At 51.1% G+C, this 15,456-nt stretch overlaps 1 protein-coding gene across 1 annotated transcript in view; it reads right to left on the reverse strand.

The window, feature by feature from the left end:
• The window catches only part of ZDHHC2 (zDHHC palmitoyltransferase 2), a 193,209-nt gene extending 177,991 nt beyond the window's left edge, over positions 1-15,218 (reverse strand). Inside the window, exon 1 of the mRNA XM_077279693.1 lies at positions 14,967-15,218. Coding sequence (XP_077135808.1) covers positions 14,967-15,096 — 130 coding nt within the window. The 5' untranslated portion in view covers positions 15,097-15,218. The remainder of the gene's footprint in view (positions 1-14,966) is intronic.
• Positions 15,219-15,456: the final 238 nt, after the last annotated feature.

Consider the following 15,456-nt stretch of genomic DNA (forward strand, 5'->3'; position numbering starts at 1 on the left):
CCAGGAGAAGACTCAGCTTTTTGCCAACCGCCGGCGTCGGGTTGGTCCTCGGCTTTGTGTCGGGGACTTGGTGTGGTTGTCTTCTCGTTTTGTCCCTATGAGGGTTTCTTCTCCTAAGTTTAAGCCTCGGTTCATCGGCCCGTACAAGATATTGGAGATTCTTAACCCTGTGTCCTTCCGTTTGGACCTCCCTGCATCTTTTTCTATTCATAATGTTTTTCATCGGTCATTGTTGCGCAGGTATGAGGTACCGGTTGTGCCTTCCGTTGAGCCTCCTGCTCCGGTGTTGGTTGAGGGCGAGTTGGAGTACGTTGTGGAAAAAATCTTGGACTCCCGTGTTTCCAGACGGAAACTCCAGTATCTGGTCAAATGGAAGGGATACGGTCAGGAGGATAATTCTTGGGTGACTGCCTCTGATGTTCATGCCTCCGATCTGGTCCGTGCCTTTCATAGGGCTCATCCTGATCGCCCTGGTGGTTCTGGTGAGGGTTCGGTGCCCCCTCCTTGAGGGGGGGGTACTGTTGTGAAATTGGATTTTGGGCTCCCCCGGTGGCCACTGGTGGAATTGAACTTGTGTGCATCATCCCCTCTGTTCACCTGTTCCCATCAGGATGTGGGAGTCGCTATTTAACCTTGCTCCTCTGTCACTTCCATGCCGGTCAACATTGTAATCAGAAGCCTTTCTGTGCATGTTCCTGCTACCAGACAACTTCCAGCTAAGTCGGACTTTTGTCCTTGTTTGTTTTTTGCATTTTGTTCCAGTTCACAGCTGCAGTTTCGTTTCTGTATCTGGAAAGCTCTTGTGATCTAAAATTGCCACTCTGATGTTATGAGTTAATACTAGAGTCTTAAAGTAATTTCAGGATGGTGTATTGATAGGGTTTTCAGCTGACCATGAAAGTACCCTTTCTGTCTTCCTGCTATCTAGTAAGCGGACCTCGATTTTGCTAAACCTATTTTCATACTACGTTTGTCATTTTCATCTTAAATCACCGCCAATATATGTGGGGGCCTCTGTCTGCCTTTCGGGGAAATTTCTCTAGAGGTGAGCCAGGACTATATTTTCCTCTGCCAGGATTAGTTAGTCCTCCGGCCGGCGCTGGGCGTCTAGAGATAAAACGCAGGCTACGCTACCCGGCTACTGTTAGTTGTGCGGCAGGTTTAGTTCATGGTCAGTTTAAGTTTCCATCCTTCCAAGAGCTAGTTCCTATGTATGCTGGGCTATGTTCTCTTGCCATTGAGAACCATAACAGAGAACTATAACTTTTTTATGTTTCGCTGATGATGCTGTATGGTGGCTCGTTTTTTGTGGGACAAGATGACGTTTTCAGCGTTACCATGGTTATTTATATCCGTCTTTTTGATCGCGTGTTATTCCACTTTTTGTTCGGCGGTATAATAAAGCGTTGTTTTTTGCCTCGGTTTCTTTTTTTTACGGCGTTCACTGAAGGGGTTAACTAGTGGGACAGTTTTATAGGCGGGGTCGTTATGGACACGGCAATACCAAATATGTGTACTTTTATTGCTTTTTTTATTATTTAGATAAAGAAATGTATTTATGGGAACAATTTTTTTTCTTTATTTAGGATTTATTTTTTTTTACACATCTAAATATTTTTTTTTTACTTTATAACATTGTCCCGGGGGGGACATCACACTATAGGGTCAGATTGCTGATCTGACACTTTGCAGTGCACTGTGTCAGATCAGCGATCACACAGGCACGGCAGGGAGGCATGCAAGCGCCCGCTCTGAGCAGGCGCTTGCAAGTCACCTCCCTGCAGGACCCAGAAGTAGCCCCGCGGCCATTTTGGATCCGGAGCCTGCAGGGAGGAAATGATCGGTACAAGGTGAGCACATCGCCTTGTACCAAGGGTCTCAGGAAAGCACGCAGGGAGCCCCCTCCCTGCGCGATGCTTCCCTATGCCGCCGAAACACTGTGATCATGTTTGATCGCAGTGTTTCAAGGGTTAATGTGCCAGATGTCAGCTGCGACAGTCGGCCGCACTCCCCCCGTGAGAACGGCCGATTGCATATGACGTACTATCCCGTCACTGGGAATTAAGTCCCAGGTCACCTCGATGGGATAGTAAGTCATATGGGATTAAGGGGTTAATGCAATGTCACAACGACCAAAAAAAACGTAATTCTAGTGTTTTGAATTTTTTTCTCACTACACCGTTTAGCTATCAGGTTAATCCTTTTTTTTTATCGATAGATCGGGTGATTCTGAACGCAGCAATACCAAATATGTGTATATTTGATTTTTTTTTGTTTTATTTTGAATGGGGCGAAAGGGGGGTGATTTAAACTTTTATATTTTTTTGACATTTTTTTAAACATTTTTTTCTTACTTTTGCCATGCTTCAATAGTCTCCATGTGAGGCTAGAAGCTGGCACAACTCGATCATCTCTGCTACATAGGAGCAATGCTCAGATCACCTCTATGTAGTAGAATTACAGCATTGCTATGAGCGCCGACCACAGGATGGCACTCACAGCAATCTGGCATCAACAACCATAGAGGTTTTCAGTAGACCTCTGGTTGTCATGCCGACGCATCTCTGACCCCTGATCCAGTGACGGGTGTCGGCGATGCACGCATTTCCGGCCCGATGGCCAAAGCGCTAGTTAAATACCACTGTCAGCGTTTAACTAGTTAATAGCGGCAGGTGGATCGTGATTCTACCCGCCGCTATTGCGGGCACATGTCAGCTGTATAAAACAGCTGACACGTCCCGGCTTTGATGCAGGCTCACCACCGGAGCCCGCATCAAAGCGGGGGTTCTGTCCTTGGATACTATTTCATCCGAGGACAGAGAGGGGTTAAAGAAGAACCATCATTTTAATTTATATTTCACAAATCAATAATACATGTGAAAAGAAGCATAACCTGTAATATTTTATGGCGAGGAAGAGGGAAAAGCTAGAGGCTGACACAGACATTCTGCTGCAAGTTCTACTGAAAAGACCAAGTTCACACATCGCAGATTTGTGGTGCAGATTCCTCATACCAAGTCTGTAGCAATTTACAGCATAGCGCGGATATCAAATCAAATCATAGTGCGGATATCAAACCGCAATGCGGTTTACCTGCGGATTTACAAAAACAGGTGCGGAAAAATCCGCAGACATCCCACCTACGTGTGCATATACCCTTAAGGAGAGCTTAACTGCAACCTTTAATAATAATAATAATAACCTTTATTACAAAAACATGTCCAATTAAAATCTATATTTCTTCCCTTCTGTGTGTTAGGCAGCCCCCAAATCTAAGAGATATCATTGTCAGAAGCTCCCTGTCCTCTCCAATACTAGCAAGAACGCTTCCATGCAACCAGAAAAATGTAAATGCTGTCCATTTATAATGACAACATAAAGATCCCCAACTCACATCAGGACCACAAGATCCCAGGTACTTTCAGATGCATCACATGTAATGTGATGTACTTAATTACACGCACTGAATGTGCAACTGTGGGTCCATATGTGGGGGAGACAGGGCAAAAGCTTAGGACAAGGATGAATTCTCATCACCACACAATAAGAGAAAGAAGAATAGATCTACCTATAGTCAAACATTTTTGTAGCCCTGACCACGGCATCATGGACATTAAATTGCTCATCTTGCAACTTCACATCCCAAAGAGACAGAAGAGCCTGGAAGTACAAACTTATGATGACCTTTGATACATTAAGCGCAGGAATGAATCTGTCGCATGGATTTATGTCTTTTTTTAAACCAATAACTTTTCATTGAACTTTTCCAAAATCAGAAACAAGTAAAAGGCACTTAGGTTTCATACATTTGTATATGACACAATTACCTAAAATTATATATAAGAGAGGGATAAGGAGGGGAGAGAGGGGCAGGGGGAGTTGGTATAGGATGGGGAATGGGAAATTATGAATCGGATGCATAAACATGGGAATAACAATATAACCAATAAACAGGGCTCCATAAGAGAAAGTAGAAATTTAAGTGTGCATACTTCATTTGAAAGACCTAGAGTTGCAAAGACTGAATTCAGGGACTAGTAGGTATATAGGCCCACTGCGAAGCACTCTACAAGGCCCACCTTCAAGTAGGGAATGTGCTCCTCAGTCCTTGTGGGGGCATCACAATCATGGACAAGACCTCAATCACAGGACAATAAAACTTTCACGCTCCTTATCTATGAACTGTTGCAATATTTACAGCTACAACTGTTTTCTCCCATCTCAGTTATAGTTCTGCTTCACAGCATTAGTCTTATCTATTGCATTATTCCTGTATCCTGTTGTGCGTAAATATGTGACTCTTCAGATGTTGTATTAGTCTATGCCTGATGAAGAGACCTGAGTTGTGTGGAAAGCTTGCAGTTTGTCACCATCTTTTCAGTTAGCTATTAAAAGGTATCAACCACTGAGGACTCTCAAATTGGAATTTTTTTTCTATGGATATTACATATCTATGGATACTACACATCGTGCCCACAGTAGTCGTATGGATGATATATAAAGAAATTGTGACATATAGGAGCTGCACTGTTGATTTAGAATCATCAAGCAACTATAGGGGTTAATGTGTGCTAGAGAGTCTCCTGACAGACTGAAATCAGACAAGCTGTATAGATCAGTTCTTCCTGGGAAGCAATTGCTGTTATCATAGAAGTAGTTAGGACAGCCAGGAGCAGCTTTACTACCTCAGGATAGAAGTGAGAGAGCTACAGCACGGGACTCATCCTCCTGTGAAGAGAAGCTATCTGTAAAGAGACTTTCATATATGTTGATGAAGCATTGCATGAAGAAAAGTGATTCTGTGTGATGAAATAAAGCTTGAATAAAACCCCTATGACCAACTTCAGCTCAGAACTGTATCATAGCTGTTACCTCTCCTCTACTGTGAAGAATTAATGGTTGCCCTGAGTAAGATTTCCCCAGGATTCCAAAAATAACTCATGTTTCCTTTGTATCACATTCATATACTGAGTGGTGGTGTTCATCTAATATATAATTGCCTAGAATACTACTTCCTGCAATTTGTGCCAACTTCCGTGGCTTTGTCCGGAGCTAATGTCCGGAGATAATGTCCGGAGCTAATGTCCGGAGCTAATGTCCGGAGCTAATGTCCGGAGGTAATGTCCGGAGATAAGTGACGTCACCAGTGTCCTACACCCAGGCAGAGCACAGGGGCCCCAGGCAGCATATGGGGCCCCAGGCACAGCACAGTGGCCCCAGGCAGAGCACAGGGGCCCCAGGCAGCATATGGGGCCCCAGGCAGAGCACTGTGGTCCCAGGCAGAGCACAGGGGCCCCAGGCAGCCTATGGGGCCCCAGGCAGAGCAGAGTGGCCCCAGGCAGAGCACAGGGGCCCCAGGCAGCATATGGGGCCCCAGGCAGAGCACAGGGGCCCCAGGCAGCATATGGGGCCCCAGGCAGAGCACAGTGGCCCCAGGCAGAGCACAGGGGCCCCAGGCAGAACATGGGGCCCCAGGCAGAGCCCAGGGGCCCCAGGCAGAGCACAGGGGCCCCAGGCAGCTTATGGGGCCCCAGGCAGAGCACAGTGGCCCCAGGCAGAACATGGGGCCCCAGGCAGAGCACAGTGGCCCCAGGCAGAGCACAGTGGCCCCAGGCAGAGCACAGGGGCCCCAGGCAGAACATGGGGACCCAGGCAGAGCACAGGGGCCCCAGGCAGAGCACAGGGGCCCCAGGCAGCATATGGGGCCCCAGGCAGAGCACAGTGGCCCCAGGCAGAGCACACACCAAATCGGAGGCCGAGGGGCCCCGCCAACCAAATCGGAGGCCGAGGGGCCCCGACCACCACATCGGAGGCCGAGGGGCCCCGCCCACCAAATCGGAGGCCGAGGGTCCCCGCCCACCAAATCGGAGGCCGAGGGTCCCCGCCCACCAAATCGGAGGCCGAGGGTCCCCGCCCACCAAATCGGAGGCCGAGGATCCCCGCCCACCAAATCGGAGGCCGAGGGGCCCCGCCTACCAAATCGGAGGCCGAGGGTCCCCGCCCACCAAATCGGAGGCCGAGGGTCCCCGCCCACCAAATCGGAGGCCGAGGGTCCCCGCCCACCACATCGGAGGCCGAGGGTCCCCGCCCACCAAATCGGAGGCCGAGGGTCCCCGCCCACCAAATCGGAGGCCGAGGGTCCCCGCCCACCAAATCGGAGGCCGAGGGTCCCCGCCCACCAAATCGGAGGCCGAGGGTCCCCGCCCACCAAATCGGAGGCCGAGGATCCACACCATCCAAATCGGAGGCCGAGGGGCCCCACCCACCAAATCGGAGGCCGACGGGCCCCACCCACCAAAGCGGAGGCCGAGGGTCCCCGCCCACCAAATCGGAGGCCGAGGGGCCCCGCCCACCAAATCGAAGGCCGAGGGGCCCCGCCCATCAAAGCGGAGGCCGAGGGGCCCCGCCCACCAAATCGGAGGCCGAGGGTCCCCGCCCACCAAATCGGAGGCCGAGGGTCCCCGCCCACCAAATCGGAGGCCGAGGGTCCCCGCCCACCAAATCGGAGGCCGAGGGTCCCCGCCCACCAAATCGGAGGCCGAGGGTCCACACCATCCAAATCGGAGGCCGATGGGCCCCGCCCACCAAATCGGAGGCCGACAGGCCCCACCCACCAAAGCGGAGGCCGAGGGTCCCCGCCCACCAAATCGGAGGCCGAGGGGCCCCGCCCACCAAATCGAAGGCCGAGGGGCCCCGCCCACCAAAGTGGAGGCCGAGGGTCCCCGCACACCAAATCGGAGGCAGAGGGACCCCGCCCACCAAATCGGAGGCCGAGGGGCCCCGCCCACCAAAGCGGAGGCCGAGGGTCCCCGCCCACCAAATCGGAGGCCGAGGGTCCCCGCCCACCAAATCGGAGGCCGAGGGTCCCCGCCCACCAAATCGGAGGCCGAGGGGCCCCGCCCACCAAATCGGAGGCCGAGGGGCCCCACCAACCAAATCGGAGGCCGAGGGGCCCCGCCCACCAAATCGGAGGCCGAGGGTCCCTGCCCACCAAATCGGAGGCCGAGGGGCCCCGCCAACCAAATCGGAGGCCGAGGGGCCCCGCCCACCAAATCGGAGGCCGAGGGGCCCCGCCCACCAAATCAGAGGCCGAGGGTCCCCGCCCACCAAATCGGAGGATGAGGGGCCCCGCCCACCAAATCGGAGGCCGGGGGGCCCCGCCCACCAAATCGGAGGCTGAGGGGCCCCACCAACCAAATCGGAGGCCGAGGAGCCCCGCCCACCAAATCGAAGGCCAAGCGGCCCCGCCCACCAAAGCGGAGGCAGAGGGACCCCGCCCACCAAATCGGAGGCCGTGGGGCCCCGCCAACCAAAGCGGAGGCCGAGGGTCCCCGCCCACCAAATCGGAGGCAGAGGGACCCCGCCCACCAAATCGGAGGCCGAGGGGCCCCGCCTACCAAAGCGGAGGCCGAGGGTCCCCGCCCACCAAATCGGAGGTCGAGGGTCCCCGCCCACCAAATCGGAGGCCGAGGGTCCCCGCCCACCAAATCGGAGGCCGGTCCCCGCCCACCAAATCGGAGGCCGAGGGTCCCCGCTAACCAAATCGGAGGCCGAGGAGCCCCGCCCAACAAATCGAAGGCCGAGCGGCCCCGCCCACCAAAGCGGAGGCCGAGGGGCCCGGCCCCGCCCACCAAAGCGGAGGCCGAGGGGCCCCGACCACCACATCGGAGGCCGAGGGTCCCCGCCCACCAAATCGGAGGCCGAGGGGCCCCGCCCACCAAATCGGAGGCCGAGGGTCCCCGCCCACCAAATCGGAGGCCGAGGGTCCCCGCCCACCAAATCGGAGGCCGAGGGTCCCCGCCCACCAAATCGGAGGCCGAGGGGCCCCGCCTACCAAATCGGAGGCCGAGGGTCCCCGCCCACCAAATCGGAGGCCGAGGGTCTCCGCCCATCAAATCGGAGGCCGAGGGGCCCCGCCCACCAAATCGGAGGCCGGGGGTCCCCGCCCACCAAATCGGAGGCCGAGGGGCCCCGCCCACCAAATCGGAGGCCGAGGGTCCCCGCCCACCAAATCGGAGGCCGGTCCCCGCCCACCAAATCGGAGGCCGAGGGTCCCCGCCAACCAAATCGGAGGCCGAGGATCCCCGCCAACCAAATCGGAGGCCGAGGATCCCCGCCCACCAAATCGGAGGCCGAGGGTCCCCGCCAACCAAATCGGAGGCCGAGGAGCCCCGCCCAACAAATCGAAGGCCGAGCGGCCCCGCCCACCAAAGCGGAGGCCGAGGGGCCCCGACCACCACATCGGAGGCCGAGGGTCCCCGCCCACCAAATCGGAGGCCGAGGGTCCCCGCCCACCAAATCGGAGGCCGAGGGTCCCCGCCCACCAAATCGGAGGCCGAGGGTCCCCGCCCACCAAATCAGAGGCCGAGGGTCCCCGCCCACCAAATCGGAGGCCGAGGGGCCCCGCCTACCAAATCGGAGGCCGAGGGTCCCCGCCCACCAAATCGGAGGCCGAGGGTCCCCGCCCACCAAATCGGAGGCCGAGGGGCCCCGCCCACCAAATCGGAGGCCGGGGTCCCCGCCCACCAAATCGGAGGCCGAGGGGCCCCGCCCACCACATCGGAGGCCGATGGGCCCTGCCCACCAAATCGGAGGCCGAGGGTCCCCGCCCACCAAATCGGAGGCCGAGGGTCCCCGCCCACAAAATCGGAGGCCGAGGGTCCCCGCCCACCAAATCGGAGGCCGAGGGTCCACACCAACCAAATCGGAGGCCGAGGGGCCCCGCCCACCAAATCGAAGGCCGAGGGGCCCCGCCCACCAAAGCGGAGGCCGAGGGTCCCCGCACACCAAATCGGAGGCAGAGGGACCCCGCCCACAAAATCGGAGGCCGAGGGGCCCCGCCCACCAAAGCGGAGGCCGAGGGTCCCCGACCACCAAATCGGAGGCCGAGGGTCCCCGCCCACCAAATCGGAGGCCGAGGGTCCCCGCCCACCAAATCGGAGGCCGAGGGTCCCTGCCCACCAAATCGGAGGCCGAGAGTCCCCGCCCACCAAATCGGAGGCCGAGGGGCCCCGCCAACCAAATCGGAGGCCGAGGGGCCCCGCCAACCAAATCGGAGGCCGAGGAGCCCCGCCCACCAAATCGAAGGCCGAGCGGCCCCGCCCACCAAAGCGGAGGCCGAGGGGCCCGGCCCCACCCACCAAAGCGGAGGCCGAGGGGCCCCGCCCACCACATCGGAGGCCGAGGGGCCCCGCCCACCAAATCGGAGGCCGAGGGTCCCCACCCACCAAATCGGAGGCTGAGGGTCCCCGCCCACCAAATCGGAGGCCGAGGGTCCCCGCCCACCAAATCGGAGGCCGAGGGTCCCCGCCCACCAAATCGGAGGCTGAGGGTCCCCGTCCACCAAATCGGAGGACGAGGGGCCCCACCTGTGAAAATTTTACTGTGAAAATACCTGATGGGCACACAAGTATGCGCCAGTATGGGTACTAAGAGCTTTTCCACATAATAATGAAATATTTTAAAATGTCATAGAACATACCAATATACATAGTTATTGATACATATTATTTATTATTTACATTATTGTTCTTAAGCAAAGAACCGTTGTTGTGGCATTTGCCACAACACGCAAAGTTGTTGTCTGATGTCTTTCATCACTCCCCTCATAAGCATGTTCATGGATCCTGTGTAACTGTACCTTAAATAACAAGAATTGTTAAGAGCTGGTGAGTGCAGCCATTTTTTGTTCTTTCTTACTATTATTTATTAATTGTATTATTCTTACATTTGAATAAATAAAGTATATATGGATTCTAGACTCCCGATTCTTTAGAATCGGGCTGCCATCTAGTGAAACATAATGCTATAATATATCAGCCATTTTTGGGAACACATTTATAACTCAAAGCCAAAATATTGATATTTTTATCATTCTGTAAACATAAACTTCATAAACCATATCAGCATTACAAACAGCACTAAAATAAGTTGTACCAGCACAAACTATGTACTCAGAGCCCCAAATAATCCTATGTGCGGGGGAACATCATTCCTGCAGAACTGACTCAAATACCGGGTGATGCAGCACAGAAATAAGGTGATTATTATTCAGAATAGTAATGAATAATTACAAGACAAATGCTGTTTATTCCCAAAGCTGCAGCGTTCCCATCTCACAGGTATGGCTGGGGCTCACAATTCAGGTTTTTGGAATAAACACACAAACAATAATATAAAAAGTGACCTGTTTACAGCAAGTTTGCAATCATTTTTTTTAATCTTGTTTTCCGAGGTCGCATGTTTTGATTTTAGCCTTCATCCAATGCCAACACTCTCCCAGGACACCCCGAACGCTTCTTCTGCCACCTGTCAATCCAAGTCACTTGTGGAAACCAGCAATGACAGGTAATGTTAGGGTTCAACGTTATCAGTACTATTTGCCTCCTATTTGTTCCTTTCTCCAACACTGACACTTTCTAAGTCAAAACTTAGCACCAAAATACAAAACCCTGTGAAAACTTAGCCCCATAATTCTAAAAAATAAAGGGCCCTATTCATCATTTCAATATTTTTAAGTCACTATTTTTGTTTGTTGTTTTTGCTGATGTTTTTTGGTCAAATTCATAACAAAAGCGCACGCAATTCATGAAATTTGCGCAATGCACCAAATTGTCTTTTTTTCTGTTTTTAACTGATCTTGCAACTCTTTAGAGGAAAAAGTCACTCATTTCTCAAAATGGCAGAACAATAGTGCCAAAATAAAGGGCATAAATCAAATAACTTTGGGGGGGTGTTGAGGCGGGAGTAGATCTGCGCCAAATTTAGTGACTCTTTTAAAAAAAGTGGCATATTTCATGAGTTTGTTTAAAACATCGATAAAAGCCACAATGATGTATAAATCAGAAAGCTAACTAAGCCACAGGAGACAACTTGAAAGAAGGCAGAAATCGTTTGGTGAATTTGTTGCAAATCCCAAAGTCACTAATTGAGAAATATTCACTGCAAAAAACTGGTGAAAGTGCAATGAGGAATGCGTCTTTAGTGGTGACTTACAATGCGGCTACAAAGCACACAGTGACGGCGTCGGTGCGGCAGCGTTGCTCCGTGGGACTTCATGTGACTATTATCAAAGCGTGAAACCTGTCGGATTGTCGTTTGCTGCTCACAAATAACATAAATCACAATGTGAGTCATATGTGACTCGGACCCTAAGGAGACCCGTGTGTGATTGTTGTGGGGCAATTTTTCAAGCCCAAATCGTAGCTCTAAACAGCTGTACTAAGGCCAAATCTCATAATATGTCAAGTAATATGAAGTAACAGAACCCGATCCTCAAGCAACAAGGCACTAAGCTCCACAGACTTCTCTGAGCTACAATAATACTGCAACATAATGGCAAAAGTCAACATCAGTGGCCACATTCAGGGGATGCTGTGTGGTGTTTATCAGTGTATTCTAGGATGTGGTGTGCAGTGTGTACAGCAGAAAATAGGAACAGGTACACACAGTGTACAGCTGCACATAGTACAAGATGTGCACAACATATAGCAGTATACAGAGCAAGTGTGCAGTATATAGCAGTATACAGGATCAAGTGTGTGCAGTATATAGCAGTATACAGGGCCGGTGTGCAGTATATAGCAGTATACAGGATCAGGTGTGTGCGGTATTTAGCCGTATACAGGATCAGGTGTGTGCAGTATATAGCAGTATACAGGATCAGGTGTGTGCAGTATATAGCAGTGTACAGCATATAGCAGCACACAGGGCAGGTGTACAGTATATAGCAGTATACAGGGCAGGTGTACAGTATATAGCAGTACACAGGGTCAGGTGTACAGTATATAGCAGCACACAGGGTCAGGTGTACAGTATATAGCAGTGTACAGTATATAGCAGTATACAGGGCAGGTGTACAGTATATAGCAGTGTACACTATACAGCAGTATACAGGGCAGGTGTACAGTATATAGCAGTACACAGGGTCAGGTGTACAGTATATAGCAGTATACAGGGCAGGTGTACAGTATATAGCAGCACACAGGGTCAGGTGTACAGTATTTAGCAGTGTACAGTATATAGCAGTATACAGGGCAGGTGTACAGTATACAGGGCAGGTGTACAGTATATAGCAGTACACAGTCAAGTGTACAGTATATAGCAGCACACAGGGTCAGGTGTACAGTACATAGCAGTATACAGGGCAGGTGTACAGTATATAGCAGTGTACAGTATATAGCAGCACACAGGGTCAGGTGTACAGTATATAGCAGTATATAGCAGTGTACAGTATATAGCAGCATACAGTATATAGCAGTATACAGGGCAGGTGTACAGTATATAGCAGCACACAGGGTCAGGTGTACAGTATATAGCAGTATATAGCAGTGTACAGTATATAGCAGCACACAGGGTCAGGTGTACAGTATATTGCAGCACACAGGGTCAGGTGTACAGTACATAGCAGTATACAGGGCAGGTGTACAGTATATAGCAGTGTACACTATACAGCAGTATACAGGGCAGGTGTACAGTATATAGCAGTACACAGGGTCAGGTGTACAGTATATAGCAGTATATAGCAGTGTACAGTATATAGCACCACACAGGGTCAGGTGTACAGTATATAGCAGTATATAGCAGTGTACAGTATATAGCAGCACACAGGGTCAGGTGTGCAGTATATAGCAGTATACAGGGTCAGGTGTACAGTATATAGCAGTATATAGCAGTGTACAGCATATAGCAGCACACAGGGCAGGTGTACAGTATATAGCAGTATACAGGGCAGGTGTACAGTATATAGCAGTACACAGGGTCAGGTGTACAGTATATAGCAGCACACAGGGTCAGGTGTACAGTATATAGCAGTGTACAGTATATAGCAGTATACAGGGCAGGTGTACAGTATATAGCAGTGTACACTATACAGCAGTATACAGGGCAGGTGTACAGTATATAGCAGTACACAGGGTCAGGTGTACAGTATATAGCAGTATACAGGGCAGGTGTACAGTATATAGCAGCACACAGGGTCAGGTGTACAGTATTTAGCAGTGTACAGTATATAGCAGTATACAGGGCAGGTGTACAGTATACAGGGCAGGTGTACAGTATATAGCAGTACACAGTCAAGTGTACAGTATATAGCAGCACACAGGGTCAGGTGTACAGTACATAGCAGTATACAGGGCAGGTGTACAGTATATAGCAGTGTACAGTATATAGCAGCACACAGGGTCAGGTGTACAGTATATAGCAGTATATAGCAGTGTACAGTATATAGCAGCATACAGTATATAGCAGTATACAGGGCAGGTGTACAGTATATAGCAGCACACAGGGTCAGGTGTACAGTATATAGCAGTATATAGCAGTGTACAGTATATAGCAGCACACAGGGTCAGGTGTACAGTATATTGCAGCACACAGGGTCAGGTGTACAGTACATAGCAGTATACAGGGCAGGTGTACAGTATATAGCAGTGTACAGTATATAGCAGCACACAGGGTCAGGTGTACAGTATATAGCAGTATATAGCAGTGTACAGTATATAGCAGCATACAGTATATAGCAGTATACAGGGCAGGTGTACAGTATATAGCAGCACACAGGGTCAGGTGTACAGTATATAGCAGTATATAGCAGTGTACAGTATATAGCAGCACACAGGGTCAGGTGTACAGTATATTGCAGCACACAGGGTCAGGTGTACAGTACATAGCAGTATACAGGGCAGGTGTACAGTATATAGCAGTGTACACTATACAGCAGTATACAGGGCAGGTGTACAGTATATAGCAGTACACAGGGTCAGGTGTACAGTATATAGCAGTATATAGCAGTGTACAGTATATAGCACCACACAGGGTCAGGTGTACAGTATATAGCAGTATATAGCAGTGTACAGTATATAGCAGCACACAGGGTCAGGTGTGCAGTATATAGCAGTATACAGGGTCAGGTGTACAGTATATAGCAGTATATAGCAGTGTACAGTATATAGCAGCAGCACACAGGGTCAGGTGTGCAGTATATAGCAGTATGCAGGGCAGGTGTACAGTATATAGCAGCACACAGGGTCAGGTGTACAGTATATAGCAGTGTACAGTATATAGCAGTATACAGTATATAGCAGTATACAGGGCAGGTGTACAGTATATAGCAGCACACAGGGTCAGGTGTACAGTATATAGCAGTATATAGCAGTATACAGGGTCAGGTGTACAGTATATAGCAGTATATAGCAATGTACAGTATATAGCAGTATACAGTATATAGCAGTATACAGGGCAGGTGTACAGTATATAGCAGTGTACAGTATATAGCAGCACACAGGGTCAGGTGTGCAGTATATAGCAGTGTACAGTATATAGCAGCACACAGGGTCAGGTGTGCAGTATATAGCAGTATACAGGGCAGGTGTACAGTATATAGCAGCACACAGGGTCAGGTGTACAGTATATAGCAGTATATAGCAGTGTACAGTATATAGCAGCACACAGGGTCAGGTGTGCAGTATATAGCAGTGTACAGTATATAGCAGCACACAGGGTCAGGTGTACAGTATATAGCAGTATATAGCAGTGTGAGGTATATAGCAGTATACAGTATATAGCAGTATACAGGGCAGGTGTACAGTATATAGCAGTATATAGCAGTGTACAGTATATAGCAGTATATAGCAGTGTTATGTACAGTATATAGCAGTATACAGGGTCAGATGTGCAGTATATAGCAGTATATAGCAGTGTGAGGTATATAGCAGCACACAGGGTCAGGTGTACAGTATATAGCAGTGTACAGTATATAGCAGCACACAGGGTCAGATGTGCAGTATATAGCAGTATATAGCAGTGTGAGGTATATAGCAGTATACAGTATATAGCAGTATACAGGGCAGGTGTACAGTATATTTCAGTGTACAGTATATAGCAGCACACAGGGTCAGGTGTGCAGTATATAGCAGTATATAGCAGTGTGAGGTATATAGCAGCACACAGGGTCAGGCTCGGGGTCTCACCTATACACAGCTGGATGACATAGGCGTAGTAGGACCAGCACACGATGATGGAGATGAAGAGCACCGGGATCCAGTACAGACACCTCCTGCACCTCCTCTTCACGCTGCTAGGGCCGGACGGCGCCATCATCCAGCCGGGGCCTCGTCATGGGCGGAGAGGGTGAGGAGAGCTGCCCGCTGCCTGGTGCCCACAGTCCGGGCAATGCAGGAGCGGTGCGGTGTACGAGTGTTTGTGTGTCCCGGCCCCGCCCCGGCTCCGCCCCCTCCCGCTCCTCTCCGCCAGTCTCTGCAGCCTCTGCACTAGTGGTGCCAGTGCCCGGGACTGGTGTGCTGCGTGCAGCTGGTGCTGGCGGTGCCCACCTCAGCATGGCCGCGCGTCCTCCTGTCACACACGTTATGGCGCCTCTCTGGGGCTGCTGCAGCGGCTTCTGGAGAACTCAGGAAACTGCTAACATTGCAATTCCTGATGAGTCGGACGGGTGATTGGTGA

The sequence above is a fragment of the Ranitomeya variabilis genome, chromosome 1, assembly GCF_051348905.1.
Source record: "Ranitomeya variabilis isolate aRanVar5 chromosome 1, aRanVar5.hap1, whole genome shotgun sequence".
Classification (NCBI taxonomy): domain Eukaryota; kingdom Metazoa; phylum Chordata; class Amphibia; order Anura; family Dendrobatidae; genus Ranitomeya; species Ranitomeya variabilis.